Raw genomic sequence first — 22,903 nt, 5'->3', positions numbered from 1 at the left:
TGGCTTTTTTTTTTTTTTTTTAATAATTTTGCATTTCTGCAATTTTTTTTATTGTTCAAAAATATGTAAATACTTTATCTTCACAAGTGTATGCTTTTTTTTTATTAAGCTAGAATCAGGTTTCAGAAGTGAAACACAGTTCCATAGAAATAAAAAAAAAAATAGTCTAGTTTGATGTTTAATGCCCAAAGGCAAAGAAATTCATTTATTATTTCTAACCAAAGATCTATAGATTTCCAGGTATGTTTTGAGCCAGTAAACATTTAAAGGTACTTATGTGCCAAAGAGGTAAAGAATATATAATTTTTATTAAATTCATCCTGTTTAAATTTATCTGCCATTCTTTACCAGTGGGAATTGCCATCCTTAGTGCACTCAGTTACACTTTGATTAAAGTGACAAGCATTGCCTGTAATGGACTTTAGTGTCATCTTCCCTTTGTGGGTGTTTGATCAATGAGCTGCTTACGTGTTGTTGATGTATAGGTCTTCTTTTAGAAAGGCCAATACAAGAACAACTTAAAATGTCCTTGTAGTAAGAATGATTATTCTGGTTATGATTGTGTACAGTCATAACCAAAGCATGCAGTGCTTTACCTTTTAGCAGAATTCACCAGATAAAAATCTTATTACTACTCTAATCAATCTCAATTGCACATTAAAACTTCAGCAACCATAAGTTGTCATTCTGCATTCCATTAAAAGAGCAAGTTTGGTGTATTTCAGATTTAAACTTTTTTCATAATTCTGGTGTACATACAGTGGGTACGGAAAGTATTCAGAGCCCCTTCAATTTTTCACTCTTTGTTATATTGCAGCCATTTGCTAAAATCATTTGAATTAATTTTTTCCCTCATTAATGTACATACAGCACCCCATATTGACAGACAAAAAAAAAAGAATTTTTGAAATTGTTGCAGATTTATTAAAAAAGAAAAACTGAAATATCACATGGTCCTAAGTATTCAGACCCTTTGCTCAGTATTTAGTAGAAGCACCCTTTTGAGCTAATACAGCCATGAGTCTTCTTGGGAAAGATGCAACAAGTTTTTCACACCTGAATTTGAGGATCCTCTGCCATTCCTCCTTGCAGATCCTCTCCAGTTCTGTCAGGTTGGATGGTAAACGTTGGTGGACAGCCATTTTTAGGTCTCTCCAGAGATGCTCAATTGGGTTTAAGTCAGGGCTCTGGCTGGGTCATTCATTAACAGTCACAGAGTTGTTGTGAAGCCACTCCTTCGTTATTTTAGCTGTGTGCTTAGGGTCATTGTCTTGTTGGAAGGTAAACCTTCGGCCCAGTCTGAGGTCCTTAGCACTCTGGAGAAGGTTTTTGTCCAGGATATCCCTGTACTTGGCCGCATTCATCTTTCCCTCGATTGCAACCAGTCGTCCTGCCCCTGCAGCTGAAAAACACCCCCACATCATGATGCTGCCACCGCCATGCTTCACTGTGGGGACTGTATTGGACGAGTCATGAGCAGTGCCTGGTTGTCTCCACACATACCGCTTAGAATTAAGGCCAAAAATTCTATCTTGGAGTTTGCTAAAAGACACCTGAAGGACTCTGAGATGGTGAGAAATAAGATTCTCTGGTCTGATGAAACCAAGATTGAACTTTTTGGCCTTAATTCTAAGCGGTATGTGTGGAGACAACCAGGCACTGCTCATGACTTGTCCAAAATGCCTTAATACCTGCCAAACATATCCACTTTGATGCACCAATTGTTTTAATTTCAGAACATGCTCATTCATTGTTTCTGAGGTACTGTGTATTAATGACAACAAAAGGAATACATTATAAAACAGATTCTTAGCATGATTTTTCCTAGGTAAAAGACGGAATTCTGTTCAGTTTGCTGTTCACAGACACCATTGTGGGTGGACCACCATGCACATGTCTGAAACTGTTTAGTGTTGTGATTTACAGAACCATGTAGTATCAGCAACTGAAAAGCTCTGACATTTGGAGAAACAATAGTGCTGCTACTTCACAGATCTAGTTTCCCTAGTTTGAAAGTGACACCAGAATGGGCACAGTCTACACATACAGAAAACCCAACACACTGCACTGAATATACCATTTCATAATAAATAAATAAATACTAGATAAAGTGAAACTGCATATATATTTTTGAAGGAGCGACCTCATACTGTAATTTAAGATATTTAATATTTTTGACCTTCCCAACATATTACAAGTATTGGCTGTACGATATATATTTATATTAAACTTAAATGACCAAAATATGAACAGGGTATCACTCACACATATAATTTGGCATTAGTTACTTTTTAATGTTGTTGCAAGGCTTTTGCAGTTTAGAACTATTTTGAGGATGAGGTATTCATTCTGTTTCTTTAAAAATGAAAGCATTTGATTTTAATAATTCTTAAATCTGCATTTTAACTGCTTAAGCGCAGTGTAAAACAAAACAAAATATACTTGTGTAGTGAAAATCTTTTTAAAACATTCTTGTGGTGTAAAGATTAGTAATGAAAAAAACAATAAGCATAATTTAAGATTATATTGCTTTTTGTTTAGATATTTGTAGCATATCAATATTGAGACAGTTATGCATTCATTGTACCTATGAAGAGTCATAAAATGCAGTATGTTCAATAACAGCATTCATACGTTTTTACAGCAACCAGGGTTATTGGATAGGTAAAGCTTCTCTTCGAAGCTGGAGGCAGTTAGCACTTGAGCAGTTAGAAGAGGAAGATGATGAACTAAAGCATGCAAATGGCAAAGCAAATGGAGAGAGCATTTCTGTCTTAGATGTTGGAGGTAAATGCTAAAAGTTAACATTGTTTTATTTTTATCTTTTTAATCATGTTTCTGTCATTTTGGCTTTCTTGTTTTAAGTGACCCTAGTTCATAAGTAAGTTTTACAGGGTGATAAGTACATGTTTTGCCTTTTAACAGGTGCAGGAGATACAAAAGATAATGATGATGAAAATTTAAACTTCAATGAAGATATTCTGTGCTCACATGGTGTGTATGGTTCTTATTCAATTATTTTTTGTTGTGTTAAGTATAAGTTCACATCCTTTTACACTAAAATATTTGCTTTTGTACAGGTGGGCTTTGTACATCAGAAAATGAGAGAAAACTGGTTTCTAATGATGTGTGGAACAGACTGAAGACATATTTTCCGAAAGCTCCTGAATTTCCTGCCAGTCAGGAGTCTTGCCCAAAATGCAAGGTAATTAAAATATGAAAAATAAGCATTTACTAGCTGTGTTATCCACCTCTGCCTGCCTAGAAAATTTCATAAGACAACGGTCCTCGGTTACACTGTCATAAGTTAATCATGAGTATCAGAAGTAACTAAGTGCTCTTCTGTACACAATATTTGTTTTTTTTTTTTTTTTTTTTGGTTAAGCAAATTGTATTTTTGGCAGGCAGTGTGGCATAGTACACTTCCGACCTTGTGGTTGTGGGTTCAGATCCTGCTACTGACACTGTGTGACTGTGTTGCACTGTATGCACTGGGCGGTCTCATGGTATGGAATCCCTACAGATTTTATTTTTGTTTTTTCTGTCCACCCTGGCCATCGGACCTTACTTATTCTATGTTACTTAATGTTTACTTATTTTTATTTTTTACTGTGTCTTCTATTTTTCTATTCTCTATTTTGTAAAGCACTTTGCGCTACATTTTTTTGTATGAAAATGTGCTATATAAATAAATGTTGTTGTTGTATGACTTCACTTGCCTATGTTCCAATTGGAAAAACAAATGTAACCAATTGTATCTCAAATGTTGGAAGTTGCCTTGGATAAAGACATTGGTCAAATAATAAGTAGTAATAATATTATTATTCACTGGAGCTGGTTACACATGAACATGCTATACACAATTGCCCATGAGTAGAACATTTCCTGCATTACATCAGTTTCTGCTTTTTTCTGGTTTTCTTAGTCACTTAGCTTTTATTCATTGTCATTGTAAAACACAATATTAGAGAAAATTGTATTATTTTTTAGTTGAAACGGGTTATCCTCTGTGCTGCCTCTAAGCTGCATGAATGTGTGACTGCACACCGTTCTTCTGGGTTCCTCACAGTACTTTTGGACTACCGTGCATCTATTGCATCACTAAGAGGCACACGGTTATCATCACGTGTTTCTCCCTTTGGTTGTGAACCCAGGTCTCTCAGAGCTCCACCAGTAACCACGTAAACCCAACCCCCATTATCATTGTTGGGGCAATGTTGTGTTTGTCATTTGTGTAAAAGTATTTCGTAGCACTCAATAAATTTTTGGGTCTGCTCACCAATTGTTCATGTAAGAGTGCTTTGCTGTGCTAAATACTTCAGGTGGTCAACAGAATGGAACAGATAACCAAGATGAGTGTCAGTAGTCAACAGCCAAAAAACAGCCCTTGCTTATCATTCAGCTTTTCCCAAAATGTGATCATGTCTTATTTTTCCTGTCCTTATCTTCAGTTGTCTCTCCAACCTATTGGTTAGTTTTGCTCTTCATGTGACTTGTCCATCACTTCTGCCGTGTCCTTCATTTGCATAAAGCACACTCTTGGTGCAGTGCACAGGATGTAGGTTAGCATAATATTAATAAATATTAACATGATAAATTTATTGCCAATTAAAAAACACGTTTTGGCTAATTTTCTTTTTTTGTATAATGTCACCAAATTTTAATGAACTCAATCAAGGCGTATTTGAGATTTGTGGTATTTTGTTTTTCTATTTTGGTTGCAGGTTCCCCTCACCCAAGTATAGCTGTATTGATATATTAAAATGTCTTTTTTGTTTTTTAAATCCTTCTGGCCTCAATGTACCATTCTGCTAAATTTTAGTATTTAACTAAACGAAAATTAGCGTTTATGTTGATTAGTGATTTGAGTAAGTCAGTCAACTTTTCGTTTTGTATATACATCTAATTAACACCTACCGTTCTTTTGTTTTATAACCATATACTAGGTAAAGGAAAGCCATATAATTCACAACTTTTTTTTTGTTTTTTTTTTTTGTAGAAGTTAACGTGTTGGTGCTTGATCATTGATTATTTCTTAATAATCTCAGTTGTCCAACTGCAATTTTTTCAGTGTTTCAGTACTAAACTATGTGATTTTGTTTAAACAAACTAAATTGGCCCTTTTATTTTAAGCCATTGACATTTCCCAAAATTCGAAATTCATTATTGTATTTTATTTTATTCATTGTCATTGTACCTTAAGAAAAAAAAAAACTTAAAATTTTTTTTTTTTATTGTGTTTTCTTGACTTTATATGGGTAGAAGTAGTACCTTTGTCCACATTTAAATATGCAAACACAAATATGCAGTTTGAAAACAGTAAGCTGGGACTGGCATGTGCCCATAATTAAAACAAAAAAAACAAAAGTCTGTAAGAGCCCTTTATACAGTGTCAAAGATTTAGCTGGTGCATTTAACATTTATTTTTTATTTATTTATTTTTTATTAATTTTATTGCACTCCATACAAAGCAATCAAGTTTTTACAAAAAGAAAAATAGAGTTAAGAACAGATCGATCCCCACCCTTGAGAGAGAGAGCAAGCCAAACGGCATAAAAATTTTACAGCTTTTAAACATACCTAAATTAATAAATTCTCTATGCTTCATGAACTTATTTTAAAATATTACTGATTAGATCCTGCCATGTTTTGAAAAACGCCTGTACGGATCCTCTAACTGAGTATTTGATTTTTTCCAATTTCAAATAATATAACACATCAGTTTCCCACTGACTTAAAAGAGGAGAGTTTGGATTCTTCCAGTTTATCAGAATAAGTCTGCGTGCCAACAGTGTAGTGAATGCAATCACAATTAGTTTGTCTTTCTCCACTTTAAGCCCCTCTGGAAGAACCCCAAACACAGCTGTTAATGGGTTAGGAGGGATTGTGAGTCCAAGGCTATCTGAAAGGTAATTAAAAATTTTTGTCCAGAATAATGTTAATTTGGTGCAGGCCCAGAACATGTGACCTAGTGAGGCTGGAACTAGTTTGCAGCGTTCACAGGTTGGATCATGCCCTGGATACATTTTGGAGAGTTTTAGTCGAGACAGATGTGCTCGATAAATAATTTTAAGTTGTATAATTGTATGCTTTGCGCATATGGAGCTCGAGTGAATTAACATTTTTTAATTCCTACAGCTATGATATAATTCAGGTTTTCAAATTGAAAAGGAAAACAATGACAAGAAAACAGTATGCAAATTTACATTCTTTTGGATCTAACTCAAAGTTTCCCTCAGTAAATGCAGCCATGTTAGAAAGTTTGCATGCACTATAACTTGATTCTCAGCTAACCTTAGCAAGATCAGTATCCATTCACATGCACTCATTTGGATATTTAGTGGGGCACACTGCCTGACCAGGTCAATAAAAAATTATCTTTTCAGTTTGATACATTATCCACACACATTTGGACCTGGGAAATTTGGTTAAAAAAACAGTTTAATACTTGCATCACAAAATGATTTTTGTTAGAATGGAAATTGCTTTTAAACGGTTATTCATTAAGGAACTGCTGATGTTCGTATGGCTGCAGATGTTCAGATTAAATTTATCTCACCCTTTTGCTTCTCCTTCTTACAGAGAAATAATCGATTGACGTTAAGTATCAATATGAAATTCAAGTACTGCTGCAAACTTTCAACACTTTAGTATATGAATATTTGTATTGTGGTTTGAATATTTAAAACTTAAATTCATATTTTTAAATCTCTCCAATCAGAATCATATTAACCTGGAAGCACTATTTAACATGGCGAAGTATTTTCAGATTCCTATGTCATCTTTGCATATCACTTACAACAACAGCATATTCACTTTCACTTCTTAATAAGGGAAAAGCCCTTATTACAGTTTGGCTGTATTTTTCATTTTTAACCAGAGAAGTTGTTCAACATCCCTGTTTCTCTTTATTTTTAAATTTGTATTTTAAAATAATCATCAACTGTAATTAAAGTATAAATATTTTTTTGTTAATTGCTTTGGCATCAAATAAGTTAAAAAAAATAATAATAATGATAAACATCTTACTAATGTTTGGTGCATACAGTTACTCCATTTGTGAAACAAATAATCCTTGCTGTGTCATCCCAGGTATAAATAACAGGAACTAAGTTTCAGTCCTTTGCAGAAACAAAGAAGCATAGCTACTATTACTGTGTTTGTAATTATTTTGTAAATAGGCCATACAGTGAAAGATCTAAAAGGCACCATAGGTTTAAAAAAAAAAAAAAAAAGTCCTTTGTCTTTAGTTTTTTTTCCCCCATTTGAGATCCATTATAAAGAGGTGTGTTTTCATCCACTTTTTTTTTTTTTTTTTGCTTCCCCCAACCCAAACAATTTTTTGGTGGTGTCCCATTCCTTATATACCTGTGTTGGAAAGTTCCAGCTGGTTGACGGGTTCCTGATACACTTCATACCAGTGCCCACCATTGTGCTGTATTAAGATCCTCCTTAGTTTTGCCCTATCATGCACGCATACACATTATGTTACTGCTTATCTGCCTGCTTTTTAAAACATTGTCTGAACGTATGATGCAGTCATTGATCAATCATTCTCTTGTAATATACATCTTATAAAGTAGCATGTCAGTGCCAGTTCACTAAAGTGGTTTGTGAAACCTGACATACCTGACAGTTTTAGATTTTAATTGTTGTGCTTGAGCTTAAATTGGAACAGTTTTATAAAAGTTTTCAGTGGAATGCTGTCTCTTTCGGGGCCTCTTTTCCTCCTTTCCTTGTTTTTGCTACCAGTTCGAAATAGATTGATGAAGCAGTTTTATATTTGCTCTGGGTTGTGTATTATTTTAAATACTGTTCATATAAAGCAATTTCTTAAATAAAGGATTTGGTGCAAGGCACTTTCCTGAAAGTTTTGAAGTTTTGATGTATTGATGCTATAGAATTGTTCATTTTTGCCTGATTAATGTTTGATTTTAATTATTCTTTTTTAGACATTGGAAAGAGAGTGTGAAGAAAGTGAAGCATTAAACAAAATGATAGCAAATGATCAGAAAATGGCTCTTCTTAATCTTTTTCAGGACAAAAATCGACCCAGTTTACAAAAATGGCCTACGGTAATACACTTCTTTTTAAAGATTAAAGTAATAATAATAGTACACTTTGATGTATAATTTAATATGGCACATTTTGTGAACTAGATTAGAACATGTATTAATACATTTCTGAGGTAACAAAAAATAAAACCATTTCAAACTGGATATTTAAAAAGAGTATGTTGCTTTTTAGGCATCCTAATTAAAATGATATTCAGTTACACTACAGTAAAATAACATGTCAGATTCATTATTTAAAAAGTCTAAACAATTAAGACAGTGATGGTGGTTGTTAGGAATACAAGTCCAATTTTAAAACAAACGGTTTATAAGCAGTTCACAGCCTTACAATACATGCTTGTTTTGATAAAGAACTAAAATATACAGGTATTGACTGCATGGACTGCAGTTCTAAATGTATCCTTGTTACTCCAGAAACATATTTAAGCACAATTACAGTGTAATTGACCCAGTGTGTGTATTTTTTCTATGTGTTAGAGTATGTATTACAGAGCTGATAAAAGACCCCTTCACACTAATCAATCAATCTTGGCTATTACACTGTTTTTTCAGCCTAGGCTTCAACACCACCTACCCCCAAAACATCTTTACAATTCAGAATACATTTAAATTCACTGTTGCAGTGGATACATAATAGACAGATAGATATAAAGCTAGCTAATGCAAAGCACCTGCAAAATGCCAAGTCAGAAATATGTCATGTATTACAAGTAAACAATTGCTGGACTATTTTGTCTTACAGTGTAATGCACCTTAACTTGAAATAGTAAGGTTTAACATTCACATTTGCCTAATCAATATTTGGTTTTAATAATATATATTTTGTTTTCCATTATATTTTTCCTAAAGGAGACAGATCACCTGTATATTGTGTCTTTGTTTTTTGTTGAAGAATGGAAAAAATTTATCAGGTGACAAATTTTGTATCCTTATGCTGAATTTTTGTGTTACAAATGTGTTTAAAATAAAGTCCTGTGTATATGTCTTACTCTAGCTAAGACAGCTATTTTTAAAGCTAGTTTTCTGGGGTTTATTTATTTTCTTTTGAAAAAACTATACAACATGAGAACACAGAAAATAATAAATATTGATAAAATAAGAAGTAACAAGAATTTTGCAAAAACTTGCTGAAATCATACAGCATGGATAGAAGAGCAAAGGTCTAGTTCCCAAACCTCACCCCAGCATACCTCAGTGATTATATGTATTAAATAAATAAATATACAGATAGTGATTTGATGAATCAGGTGTGTTAGTGGTGCAGTTTAGCAAAGAATGCGTATTAGACACATAAGGAGTATTGGGTGGTAATCACAAATTTAGCAGTGCCTGGATCAGTAGTTGGCTTCTTGTTTATTTCTGTGGCCAAGCGTGTTGTTGCCCAGTTGCTTGAGTTCATTTTACAAACGAGTTTACAATTTTGAATTCTTTGTTCAAGGTTGAATTAAAAAACCTGAAAGTTGTTTCTCTTCAACTTGAGTTACAATAAGTAAATTGAAACAATGCCATATCAAAATTATTTAATGTGGTTTAGTTTTCTATAAATAAAAATAAAATGTATATGTAATCTGGTAATTTTCTAAGATTCTTTGTGCTTAACGATTGTCACAATACATTTTTATTTTATAATTATCAAAGTACTTCCATTTGACTGTAACAGCTATTAACTGTAAAACCAGTGTTTTCGATGAGTGTTTTAATTGCAAATTGTAGTTTAAGTATGTCACTTTTAATTACTCTGAAGGTGCACATAATAGTCAATAGCAAAACTGCAAGACATAGGGAGTGTTTTATACACAAGCAGAGTGTTGGATCGATCGGATTAACTATTAAACAGAAAGAGCTGACACGTTGGTCTGTTACATTTGTTCACATGGTCACACAATGGTATTTTACTATTCCATTTTCCTTTGCACATAACTACCAAATATCAAACTAAGGACTGATGTGTTTACAGAACATTAGACGACATGAGTGATATGAGCACACATACCATGATGCTATAGTACCACTAGAATACAGTTAGTAGTAATTTAGTAAAGAATTATTGTTGCAAAGCCAAACACTTCATGACAAAGTAGATACAAAGTACCTGAAAGTTTTGGGCTTTATTGGAGCATGTTTCTAGAGTAATAAGTTTTGCTTTCTTAAAATGTTTGTTTAGTGTAACATTATTATTATTATTATTAATAATAATAATAATGCATTTTAATTATACAGCACCTTTCCCATTGGGTATTAATGAGTTTAAAAGAGAACACTAAGAACTGGAACAGCCTAGAGGTAATGTGGACCGATGCTACCTTAGATAGCTAGAAACTCAAATAAAACAGATGGCTGCTGTAGTGGCGACACTGCTTAAGAAAGGTGGGGGCTGACACAATGAAAAATAACCAGAAAAGTTTATCTCTCTCAGTGGTTAGGGACAGTCTGTGTGTGATTGAGTTCTCAATTTAGCTCACACCGCAAAACGCTTGCCCCTGACCCAGAAACACTAGTTCACCGGTCACCACCAGCAGTTCACAACAACACAAATCTTCGAACTGAGATGCTTTGGGTGTGAGTCCACAGCAGTTCAATTACCATTAATGGTAAAATTTGCACTTTGGATGGGTGGAGTGTCATCGGTGCACACAAAGTGGGTGCTGACACATAGTGTTTACATTCACTTCAGTAACCCAATTAGTCACTAATATCTGATTTCTAATATGCCCCTATTCTGATCAGAGAATTTGGGATATTTGGCCCCTGAGAAATATTATTATCAGAGGTAGATTTCTCTGCAAATAAACTGATGTGGCCATGTAAACCTTCAATTGGGTTATTATTGTTGAGAATTTTGTAGTCTGCACATATTACACTCTGTCAAGCCTGCACGTGTATTTGCTTCGCACACTTTTTCAGCAGCCACAATTAGAAGCGTCCACAAAGTATATTTTCATAGGCAAATATTCAGGTAATCGCTTTATTCCTTCTCCTGGCTTAAATAATTTGTCTCAGTATTTCAGAAATCACTATATTTGTATTGATGAGCATAATGTACAGTGGTAAACTTGGCAATACAATCAGTAGTGTGATGTGCATTATGCTGCCCATTACTTTTTAAAGCAATGAGTTACCTAATTCAATACTTATTGAATTAAATATACCTTCATTATTATTATTATTATTATTCCAGAAGTACTGAGGGTAAGGCAATGAAGCACATGTGCTGCATCCTTTGCAATGCTCAATCACACATCCAAATAGAAAAGAGTTTGCTGTGTGCCTTCTGGTAAAAGAAACCTATAATTAAAGCATCCGTTTGACTGAACATATTTATAAAACATATTTGGGGCATTTTGATAAAGGAGAACTCCACAATACTATTTATACATGTAAACACAGATTATTCAGAAACCAGGTCTCTGGCATAATAGAGTTATTCACCTTTACCCAGTTATGCATGTGCATTTAAACGCACTAATGGAGAGATCAGCCAACATCACAGAGGAAGCGCACTATTCACAGTGGTCAAAGACTGGGTCTACATGGCTGATCGATGAACCTCTCACTCTGCAAAGCATTCACCTCTGGCAGTTCGCTGCAGCAATTTGAAATGTATGATCATTAAAATCCTAAGTGTACAAAACAGCAGGACATGTGTACATGGTCAGCGTGCCTACAAACTGACAACAGCCGAGGGATGCAGTTGGGGAGGAGTGAGTGAGGCAAACCCACATTCCCACAGTCACCAGCTCCTGAACAGTTTGCTCTGTACAGTCGAGGTTAAAAGTAGAGTATTTACGTGCTCAGTACAGTATTCATGGCAAAGCTTTTAAAAATTATAAGAAAAGTTACAGGGTTCTACTGTACTTGTATGTTAAAGTAGTAAGTATCAAGTGTATATAACAGGGATGTCTAACTCTGTACCTGGGGAGCCACAGTTTGTATAAATTTTCATCATTTTCTTAATCAGTGACCAATTTTTCCTGCTAATTAACTTCTTTTGCCTTCATTTTCATTCACTTGCTATTTAAGAGTCAGATCCCTCTGTTACAGTAAAACCATGTTTTGCGAGTAACTTGGTCTGCGGGTGTTTTTCAATAAATTTTAATTTGATAAACTAGCGAGGTCTTGCAATACGAGTAGTACATATATGCTTTGTCTGCTGAGCGTCACGTGATCACAACTGAGCCAATGGTGGTTCTCTCTCTCTCTCTCTCTCTCTCTCGCTGCGGGATTATGGGTATAGTCTCCCATGCTCAGTTTCAGTCGGCGTGCAAGCAGTGAATCTGTTTAACGACAATGCAATGTCACATTTCCGCAAAATCCTCAAAAGGAAGCAAAGGCAACTATCATTGGATAGGTTCTTTGTTAAAGTCGCAAAAAAAGAAAGATTCCAGTGAGCCAACAGATAGCAGTGATTCCATTATTTATCGTGGAAGTTGTTCTACACGATAATCCTCCTCTCCTCTCTCTGGTCTCCCTTACACCAGGCACAGTTCTTTTTAAAGGTAAAGTGCAGGTTAATTTGTTTTATGTATTTTTACTTTATATTTTGTATTAAATATTTTTTATGAATATTTTTGGGTTGTGGAGCGAATCATCATCATTGTTTCTTATGGGGAAATTTGCTTTGATATACGAGTGCTTTGGATTACAAGCACATTTCCGGGAACGAATTATGCTCACAAACCAAGGCACCACTTATATTTCTTTTTTCCTTAATTGGCAGCCAAACAATAATGAAATACAAAGCAAGTCAACACATTACCACCTATTCTTTGTTTATAATACAATATCTGAAATAACTTTGATCTGCTCAGGCCCACAAAACATTTTCATGGTGCTATGTTCAGTGGGTGCTGAGGTGTCACCCGTTACACAGCTGCACTCAGATCTCAGTCCAGCTGGTTTGCTGTGTGGTGGGGGCGGCAATGCCTTAATCAGCACATGCTCCCAATCTCTCTCTCTCTCTCACACATTTAATAATGGGTTTAATTAACAACAAGAATCAGTTTTTAATAAAGAAACTGGTTGGAGTGAAATTGTTTGGAGTTTGAGACCCCGACTTAGCTAATCATCCATTGACTCTCGTCATACAGTACAGGCCAAAAGTTTGGACACACCTCCTCATTTAATGTGTTTTCTTTATTTTCATGACCATTTACAGCACTCCATCACTCTCCTTCTTGGTCAAATAGCCCTTACACAGCCTGGAGGTGTGTTTGGGGTCATTGTCCTGTTGAAAAATAAATGATCGTCCAACTAACCTGACTTCTGCACAACACAACTGCTGGTCCCAACCCCATTGATAAAGCAAGAAATTCCACTAAATAACCCTGATAAGGCACACCTGTGAAGTGAAAACCATTTCAGGTGACTACCTGTTGAAGCTCATTGAGAGAATGCCAAGAGTGTGCAAAGCAGTAATCAGAGCAAAGGGTGGCTATTTTGAAGAAACTAGAATATAAAACATGTTTTCAGTTATTTCACCTTTTTTTTTTAAGTACATAACTCCACATGTGTTCATTCATAGTTTTGATGCCTTCAGTGAGAATCTACCAATGTAAATGGTCATGAAAATAAAGAAAACACATTGAATGAGGAGGTGTGTCCAAACTTTTGGCCTGTACTGTATATCATTTTTGTTTGGCTCTCATTTAAAGAAAAAAATAATCAATTTAGAGGACCAAGGCAATTAACAGCAGAAATTGGTCACTGACAACAAAGATGGCAGGAAGGAAAACCTGCAGCAATGGTAGCCTTCCAGGATCAGAGTAGGACATTTTGATACAGTGCATCCGGAAGGTATTCACAGCGCATCAGTTTTTCCACATTTTGTTATGTTACAGCCTTATTCTATAATGGATTAAATTCATTTTTTCCTCAGAATTCTACACACAACACCCCATAATGACAACATGAAAAAAGTTTACTTGAGAGTTTTGCAAAAATTATTAAAAATAAAAAAATTGAGAAAGCACATGTACATAACTATTCACAGCCTTTGCCATGAAGCTCAAAATTGAGCTCAGGTGCATCCTGTTTCCCCTGATCATCCTTGAGATGTTTCTGCAGCTTAATTGGAGTCCAACTGTGGTAAATTCAGTTGATTGGACATGATTTGGAAAGGCACACACCTGTCTATATAAAGTCCCACAGTTGACAGTTCATGTCAGAGCACAAACCAAGCATGAAGTCAATGGAATTGTCTGTGGACCTCCGAGACAGGATTGTCTCGAGGCACAAATCTGGGGAAGGTTACAGAAAAATTTCTGCTGCTTTGAAGGTCCCAATGAGCACAGTGGCCTCTATCATCCATAAGTGGAAGAAGTTCGATCCACCAGGACTATTCCTAGAGCTGGCCGGCCATCTAAACTGAGCGATCGAGGGAGAAGGGTCTAGGTCAGGGAGGTGACCAAGAACCCGATGGTCACTCTGTCAGAGCTCCAGAGGTCCTCTGTGGAGAGAGGAGAACCTTCCAGAAGGACAACCATCTCTGCAGCAATCCACCAATCAGGCCTGTATGGTAGAGTGGCCAGACGGAAGCCACTCCTTAGTAAAAGGCACATGGCAGCCCGCCTGGAGTTTGCCAAAAGGCACCTGAAGGACTCTCAGACAATGAGAAACAAAATTCTCTGGTCTGATGAGACAAAGATTGAACTCTTTGGTGTGAATGCCAGGCGTCACGTTTGGAGGAAACCAGGCACCGCTCATCACCAGGCCAATACCATCCCTACAGTGAAGCATGGTGGTGGCAGCTTAATGCTGTGGGAATGTTTTTCAGTGGCAGGAACTGGGAAACTAGTCAGGGAAAGATGACTGCAGCAATGTACAGAGACATCCTGGATGAAAACCTGCTCCAGAGCGCTCTTGACCTCAGACTGAGGTGACGGTTAATCTTTCAGCAGGATAACGACCCTAAGCACACAGCCAAGATATCAAAGGAGTGGCTTCAGGACAACTCTGTGAATGTCCTTGAGTGGCCCAGCCAGAGCCCAGACTTGAATCCGATTGAACATCTCTAGAGAGATCTTAAAATGGCTGTGCACCGACACTTCCCATCCAACCTGATGGAGCTTGAGAGGTGCTGCAAAGAGGAATGGGCGAAACTGCCCAAGGATAGGTGTGCCAAGCTTGTGGCATCATATTCAAAAAGACTTGAGGCTGTAATTGCTGCCAAAGGTGCATCGACAAAGTATTGAGCAAAGGCTGTGAATACTTATGTATATGTGATTTCTCAGTTTTTTTATTTTTAATAAATTTGCAAAAACCTCAAGTAAACTTTTTTCACGTTGTCATTATGGGGTGTTGTGTGTAGAATACTGAGGAAAAAAATAAAATCCATTTTGGAATAAGGCTGTAACATAACAAAATGTTGAAAAAGTGATGGGCTGTCAATACTTTCCGGATGCACTGTATATAGTATTTGGCTACAACATTAATTCTCATAAATCTAAAATTTACATTCATAACTGCATTACTTTATTTTTGGTTGAGAAAGTATGTTAAAAATGAATGGCTTATTAAGATTAGGATTTTTGATGATGGTTCTCAAAAAGATAATTCTATTTTGCATGAGAATGTCAAGTAATGCAATAAAAAGGTTTCCCTGCCTGATTTAGTAACTGGTTTAATGGCACTGGCCCTATTCCACAAAATAGCAGCAATTATATTTTCTTCATCTCTGATGAGCAGCTTGGCCAACGAAAAGTGCATGTACATAATTAATTAAGAACTGTTAAAACTGAATACTGCATATGTTTTGTATTTGTGATTATTTTTTCAAATGTATCACTGGAGTTCTCTTTCTCCAGTTTTCACCATGTTGGAGTGTCATAATCAAGAGATCCATCCTTGTCATCCACCACCACCACTTCTCGATTTTATTAAGCCTCACAATTTTTGCCTTCACTTTCAGTTTAGTGCTTTTCTTCAGTCAGTCTTTTTTGAGACACTGTTACCCTGTTTCTTTTGTTTCTCTACACCAAATTGCTCAAGAAAACATAAGGGTTTATTGTCATTGTATCACAGAGAACAGCAATCAGCAAGATAATAGAGGTTAATTAGGATATATTCAGTAGTTTAACAGTTCTAGGAAATAAGCTGTTGTTCAATCTTGTTGTTCATGAATGGATAATCCTGAATTGTTTCCAGGAAGGATGCAGTTTAAAGAAATGATGTGCCAGTTGGGTGGGGTCTCCAATGATGTTTTAGGACTTGCTTTGACACCTAGACAAGTAAAGGTCCTCATCTTCCAGCAACTGTATGCTAGTGATATTTCGGACAGTTCTGGTGAAACGTTGCAGAGACTTCTATTCTTATCTCATGCAACTGGAGTATCATGCTGTTATGCATTAGATCAGTACATTGTCCACAGTGCATCGATTTATAGGTTCCAAAGAAGGTCCCATGGCAGCCTTGCTCTCTTTAATCTTTTAAGGAAGAAAAGTCATTGCTATGTCTTTATGATAGTAATTGAAGTGTGTGTGAGGCCCAAGAGAACTTCTTTGTGATGTTCACCCCCAAGAATATGAAACCTCTCCACAAGTTCATCATTTATGAGTAATGACTATGGACAGCTTTCCTTTTCTTCCTTTAGTATCCCCCAATCTCTATCTAGTCTTCAGATTTTCTTAACTCTTAATTTGTGTTCCTTCATGGGAGTTCCAGGGATGGTTTGTTTAGAAAAGTTGTTGTTAAATGTGATGCTACATGCTCATTTGCGTGTTCCATTTTAACTTCATATTGAAATATGCCATAACCTCTTCTTTTCCTATATTTGCACAGGTTTTTAATGTTGTTTATTTTGTTTAACATTTACTTTAGTTACAATACATACGTTTCATTATTGTTATGGAAAGCTAAGATACAAAAGTATATTTTTTTTAATTTGTAGTTTTTAATTAAAGTTGCACTGACTTGCAGGAGGCCTGGAAGATGCACCCCAGTGTCATCCGTTGCAAATGGTGCTCTGCTCTGTCCTCATGGTGGCTTAATGTTTACTTATGAGTCCATGTCCAAAGGAGACGCAAAACAGTGAGTATTTTTTTTGTTAAATATATGTGGTTATAGATACTGTTTCTTTTACACCAATCATACATATTGGTTACATAAATTGGTTAACTTTGGTAGGAATAATTAAAGTAAGCTTTTTAATGTAGATCATTTTAAAACATTTTAACCATTCACATGCCTTCTCTGAGAACATTTGGGTGAAGCAGGTTCCAGCTTTGCATGTGTCGCCAGACCTTTACAATACATTTACATATATATTCACATTCATCCATACAATGCAGATTTAGTGTAACTAATTAGTCTAACATCCACATATTTTTCCATGCAGCATAAGAGCTTGGTGTCTAGAGAAACTCTAAGACAGACATAAGTAGAAGTGTGTAAACTATTAACAGATTGTGCTATGCAACTCTGAAATTGCTGTGTGGTCAAATATTACTTCTCTTGTAGATCACAACTACTGCCTTTTTACAGCTGCTGGAGAGCTTTTGTACAGGGCTATTTTAGGACATTTGTTGCTGTATGCAAATAGTAAGGGAAAAAAATCCAACCATTGTTATAATTAGAGAACATATTATCCTTCATATACCATCATGGATGTACCATCATACAGATATCAGACCCAGAATTATATATTTCTCAGCAAATATAAAAACTACAATAATACCCCGATGAAGAGAAGGAAATGGAGAAGAAACAAATGCATCTAGTACTTGTCTTGAAATGAGGAACTATGATAAGCACAAGGCAAAGATGTATCATGTAATCCTTATCACAGTATATTTACATTTTAGTATAATGGCCAGTTGGATGGCTGTCAATAAACTAGATGTGTTGTAATATGTTGCATGGCTACTATTCAATATTTGTTTATTTATTTAATTTTAAATTTGGCTAGGAGTAATGCATTGACTTGAGTTTGTTTTGTGTTACTATATAATTAGCAGCATGTTTAAATATGCTTATGTGAAAAGACAGAAATACTGTATTAGGCAAAATCAAAAAGCTACCAAATAACAATTTTATCCCTTAAGTACTGTAGTGTCCAGAAAAATTCCCTCAGTCCGTGGCAAAGACAATTTCAACTGCTAGTTTAATATCCAAATTATTTTTTGATAGTATTATTTTCAGTTATGTATTCGTTGATGTTACCTGAAGCTGTAATTAATTGCTTCATATGTTTAATAATATACCGAGATTTGTGAAAAAGTTGCAGACTTTTTACAAATATTGAGCTGGCACACCTAACCGTTGAACAATAAACAAGATGAATGCATCTGGATACCATTTGACAGGCAAGAAATTTACTTAGTTGTAAACCCATTTGGAAAACATGTTCAGTGTGAAAAGTTTAATCAGTTCTCACAGACTTGTTGTGAGAGGAGAATCATTTGTCCATCTGGCTTTTACCGCTTTGCTATTGCCTCATTTTATGTCAGCATTTTGAGTGTTACTTAGTAATGCCTTTTGCCTGATTCTTTCTCTTAATTACTTCTATACTTTTCTTTGCACAGTGTAGCTGTGTTATGGCCCAGCGAATGGGAAATCATTAACAGATTCTTTCTTGTGGATCAGACGATTAAACTTTCCAGAACTACAGACAAACCTCAACAAGATGCTTTGCATATTGAGTTTCAGACTGACCCAGGTAAAACTCCCATTATTGGTTCAGTTTTCCTATGTAATGTTTATTTTCTGTAAATCATTTGTACTTCATATTTCTCTAAATCATGTGCACTTCGTATTTTCACATACAGTGCTAATAAAAGTATGCAGTCGCCTTCACTTTTTTGTTATGTTGCAGCCTTGGGCTAAAATTATTTGACTGCATTTTTTCCCTCATGAAGCAACACTGTACCACAGAATGACAAAGTGAATGCAATATTTTAGAAATTTTGGCAAATGTATTAAAAATTAAAATCTGAAATATCAAATTGACACAAGTATTCAGACCCTTTACTCAGTATTTCATTGGATCCCGTTTATGCCCTGGAGTCTTCTTAGGTATGACGTGACAGGCTTAGCACACCAGGATGTAGGAAGTTCCTGCAATTGTTCTCTGAAGATCCTCTCAAGCCATGTCAGTTTGGATAGAGACTATTAATGGGGAAGCTATTTTTCAGGTCTCTCCAGAGATGTTTGGTTGGGTTCAAGTCTAGGCTCTGCCAAGGCCATTCACAGAATTGTCCCTAAGTCATTCCTGTGTTGTCATTGCTTTGTGCTTAGGATCATTGTCCTGTTGGAAGGTAAACATTTGGCCCAGTATGATGCCTAGAGCACTCTGGAGCAGGTTTTCATTAAGGATATATCTGTACTTTGCTCTGTTCAGCTTTCTCTCAGCCCTGTCTAGTCTCCATTGTCCCTGCTTTGGAAAAAACAACCCCACAGCATAGTGCTGTCACCGCCATCCTTCAACACTGGAATGGCATTATGCCAAACAGTTCAATCTTGAGTTTATCAGACTAAACAGTCTTGTTTTTCATAGTCTGAAAGTCCTTTAGGTGCCTTTTTGCCAACTCCAAATGGGCTGCAAGGTGTTGTCTGGATGCTCTGCTGTAAAGGCCAGATTATTGGAGCATTGCTAGTAGTGCTAGTGTAGTGGTTATCCATCTGAAACTTTCTCCTGTCTCCACACAGGTTCTGTGGAGCTCAGTCACCATGACTATTGGGTTCTTGGTTATTCCTCCTACCAAATCCCTATTGTCTTGGGATGTTCAATGCTACAGTTATGTTTTTGTAGACTTCTCCAGATTTCTGCCTCAACACAATAATCCTATCTCTAAGCTCTGAAGGCAATTCCTTCCACCTTGTAACTTGGTTTTTGCTCAGAGACATATTGTCAACTGTAGGACATTTTATAGACAGGTGCAAATGTGAAGAAAGTGAAAGGATCTGAATATTTTATGATTGCACTGTGTATGAATACAACAGAACAAAATATAACGATAATCATGTTCATCTGTAAGTCTGCATTCTGGCAGAGTTCAAGGAAAAGTTAAAAATTTATTTGTTCTCATACAGAGACCTTCGGGCATCTAATTTATTTTCACAAATTCTAAGTAATATTTGTCTGACTTTAATATAAAAGTAATTTTTAGCTGACAGTGTCTGAATTAAAATGCTAAATAGAAATAAGAGAGTGGGTGTGTTAAGGTGGTTTCTGTGGTATATGGAGTCAAGTGTATGTTTTGTTTTACTAAAACTTAACGTTTGATTGTTTAATTATCAGATTATACAAGTTCTTTTGTAATACATAGATTTGATAAAAATACAATTTTAATTTTAAAAGAACGTTTTAGCATAAGTTACTGTCATTTGGGGTGATGAGAAACGTAAATCATTTACTTTGTGAGGTACAAGTAATAATAATAAACAAAAATAGTTGTGTCAGATATTTGACATATTAAAGTGTCTGCTTCAGTTTAAATGTTTAAAGTCTAAATATTCTCGATAAAAAAAAAAATTGATAAAGGATCTAAAATAACATCTTGTTCATGATCACTGACCTTTAAGTAGTCTAAAACGATACCCCACATACCTATGTTTGAAATATCAAAACTATGATCATAATTAGAGACCTCGGCATAGCATAAAATGACACCCCACATGCCTATATTACCAATCCCCCCCTTTTTTTGTGTGTGTGTGTTTGTTTGTGTTGTTTTGTGAAAAGAAATAATTTTGAACCCTAAGTTGGAGGTGGGATTACATCAGAGCTCTGAGCCCTTTCTTATTTGCAATGGTGATGGACAGGTTGACAGATGAGATTAGACAGGAGTCGCCATGGACTATGATGATTGCTGAGGACATTGTAATCTATAGCAATAGTAATGAGCAGGTTGAGGAGACCCTGAAGAGGTGGAGATATGCTCTAGAGAGGAGAGGAATAAAGGTCAGTAGGAACAAGACAGAATACATGTGTAAATGAAATGCAGGGAGTAGAGTTGGTGAAGGTGGATGAGTTTAAATACTTGGGATCAACAGTACAGAGAAATGGGGATTGTGGAAGAGAGGTGAAAAAGAGTGCAGGCAGGTTGGAATGGGTGGAGAAGAGTGTCAGGAGTAATTTGTGACAGACGGGTATCTGCAAGAGTGAAAGGGAAGGTCTACAGGATGGTAGTGAGACCAGCTATGTTATATGGGTTTGAGACAGTGTGGCACTGACCAGATAGCAGGAGACTGAGCTGGAGGTAGCAGAATTAAAGATGCTAAGATTTGCATTGGGTGTGATGACGATGGATAGGATTAGAAATGAGTACATTAGAGGGTCAGCTTAAGTTGGACGGTTGGGAGACAAAGTCAGAGAGGCAAGATTGCGTTGGTTTGGACATGTACAGAGGAGAGATGCTGGGTATATTGGGTGTAGGATGCTAAGGATGGAGCTGCCAGGGAAGAGGAAAAGAGGAAGGCCTAAGCGAAGGTTTATGAATGTGGTGAGAGAGGACATGCAGGTGATGGGTGTAACAGAACAAGATGCAGAGAACAGAAAGATATGGTTAGAAGATGATCCGCTGTGACAACCCCTAACAGGAGCAGCTGAAAGAAGAAGAAGAAGAAGATTTCTCATCCGAGGGTGAATTCCTTTGATGGATTGATGCGGCATGAGTCAAGTCCTTCTGATCATTTTTGCTGAATAAACCAATTGGTTTACTCTTTATTAGTATTTTCCTGCACAAAATATGTTTGTGGGTCTAGAGGACAGCAATATGGGGGGAACACCAGAAAGTTTTAAATCTTTCATAACTTGACATCAAGACGCATCAAATGGTAATATCACACGTGAGGGTTTTCTTGTATAAGTGAGTCAGGATGCTCCAGACCAAGAAAAAAACCTGAAGTTATTTCATAAACAAAAGTTTTAATAATAACCAATCAGGCAGTGTTTATGAGACTTTGGTTTACATGAAAGAAAAGGGAATTGAAATGGAAACAATGATCTAAAAATATTAACATAAGTTTTATATGTTAATATTTACTTGGTTTATCTTCAGCTGGTGCTTTCCTAATATTTGTCACTGTTTCATGTCAACATGTTTTGTTTTTTATGTTTATCTTTTATCTAGATCTTTGTTTAGAATGTAGGGAAGGTTTGCTTTTTCAACAGCAACGCGATTTACGTGAATATACACAAGCGACAGTGTATATCAGGAAAATTGTGGACAATACAAAGGTACAGTTATTATTTGTAAATTTCATTCACTTATTTAGAACATGCTTTTATCCAAAGTTAATTCTTAATCTTAGGTGTATGAATGTCAATGTGATGGATTTGTTCGCACTGTAATATACGCTGTGTGCACAATTATTAGGCAAGTGAGTATTTTGACCATATCATCATTTTTAATGCGTATATTCCAACTCCAAGCTGTATTAACTTGAATGCTTATTGGATTTAAGCACGGCAGGTGATGTGTATTTGTGTAATGAGGGAGGGTGTGGCCTAAGGAGATCAACACCCTATATCAAGGTGTGCAGAATTATTAGGCAGCTAGTTTTCCTCAGGCAAAATGGGCCAAAAAAGAGATTTAACTGACTCTGAAAAGTCAAAAATTGTAAAAAGTCTTTCAGAGGGATGCAGCACTTTTGGAATTGCTAAGATATTGGTGTGTGAATACAGAACCATCAAACATTTTGTTGCAAATAGTCAACAGGGTCGCAAGAAACGTGTTGAGAACAAAAGACGCAAATTAGCTGCCAAAGATTTGAGAAGAATCAAACGTGAAGCTACCAGGAACCCATTATCCTCCAGTACTTTCATATTCCAGAGCTGCAACCTACCTGGAGTGCCCAGAAGTACAAGGTGTTCAGTGCTCAAAGACATGGCC

General features: G+C 35.9%; 1 protein-coding gene across 4 annotated transcripts in view; it reads left to right on the top strand.

Moving 5' to 3' along the window:
• Positions 1-22,903, top strand: part of usp48 (ubiquitin specific peptidase 48) — a 63,853-nt gene that overhangs the window by 32,810 nt on the left and 8,140 nt on the right. For all 4 annotated transcript variants that reach the window (XM_039755766.1, XM_039755767.1, XM_039755765.1 and 1 more), the window contains exons 14-21: positions 2,645-2,787; positions 2,926-2,994; positions 3,081-3,205; positions 7,953-8,075; positions 8,925-8,986; positions 16,989-17,099; positions 18,593-18,726; positions 22,142-22,248. In XM_039755766.1, the coding sequence (XP_039611700.1) occupies positions 2,645-2,787; positions 2,926-2,994; positions 3,081-3,205; positions 7,953-8,075; positions 8,925-8,986; positions 16,989-17,099; positions 18,593-18,726; positions 22,142-22,248 (874 nt within the window). The remainder of the gene's footprint in view (positions 1-2,644; positions 2,788-2,925; positions 2,995-3,080; positions 3,206-7,952; positions 8,076-8,924; positions 8,987-16,988; positions 17,100-18,592; positions 18,727-22,141; positions 22,249-22,903) is intronic.

This window comes from Polypterus senegalus, chromosome 6 (assembly GCF_016835505.1).
Source record: "Polypterus senegalus isolate Bchr_013 chromosome 6, ASM1683550v1, whole genome shotgun sequence".
Classification (NCBI taxonomy): domain Eukaryota; kingdom Metazoa; phylum Chordata; class Cladistia; order Polypteriformes; family Polypteridae; genus Polypterus; species Polypterus senegalus.
This window is presented reverse-complemented; position numbering and strand designations above follow the sequence as displayed.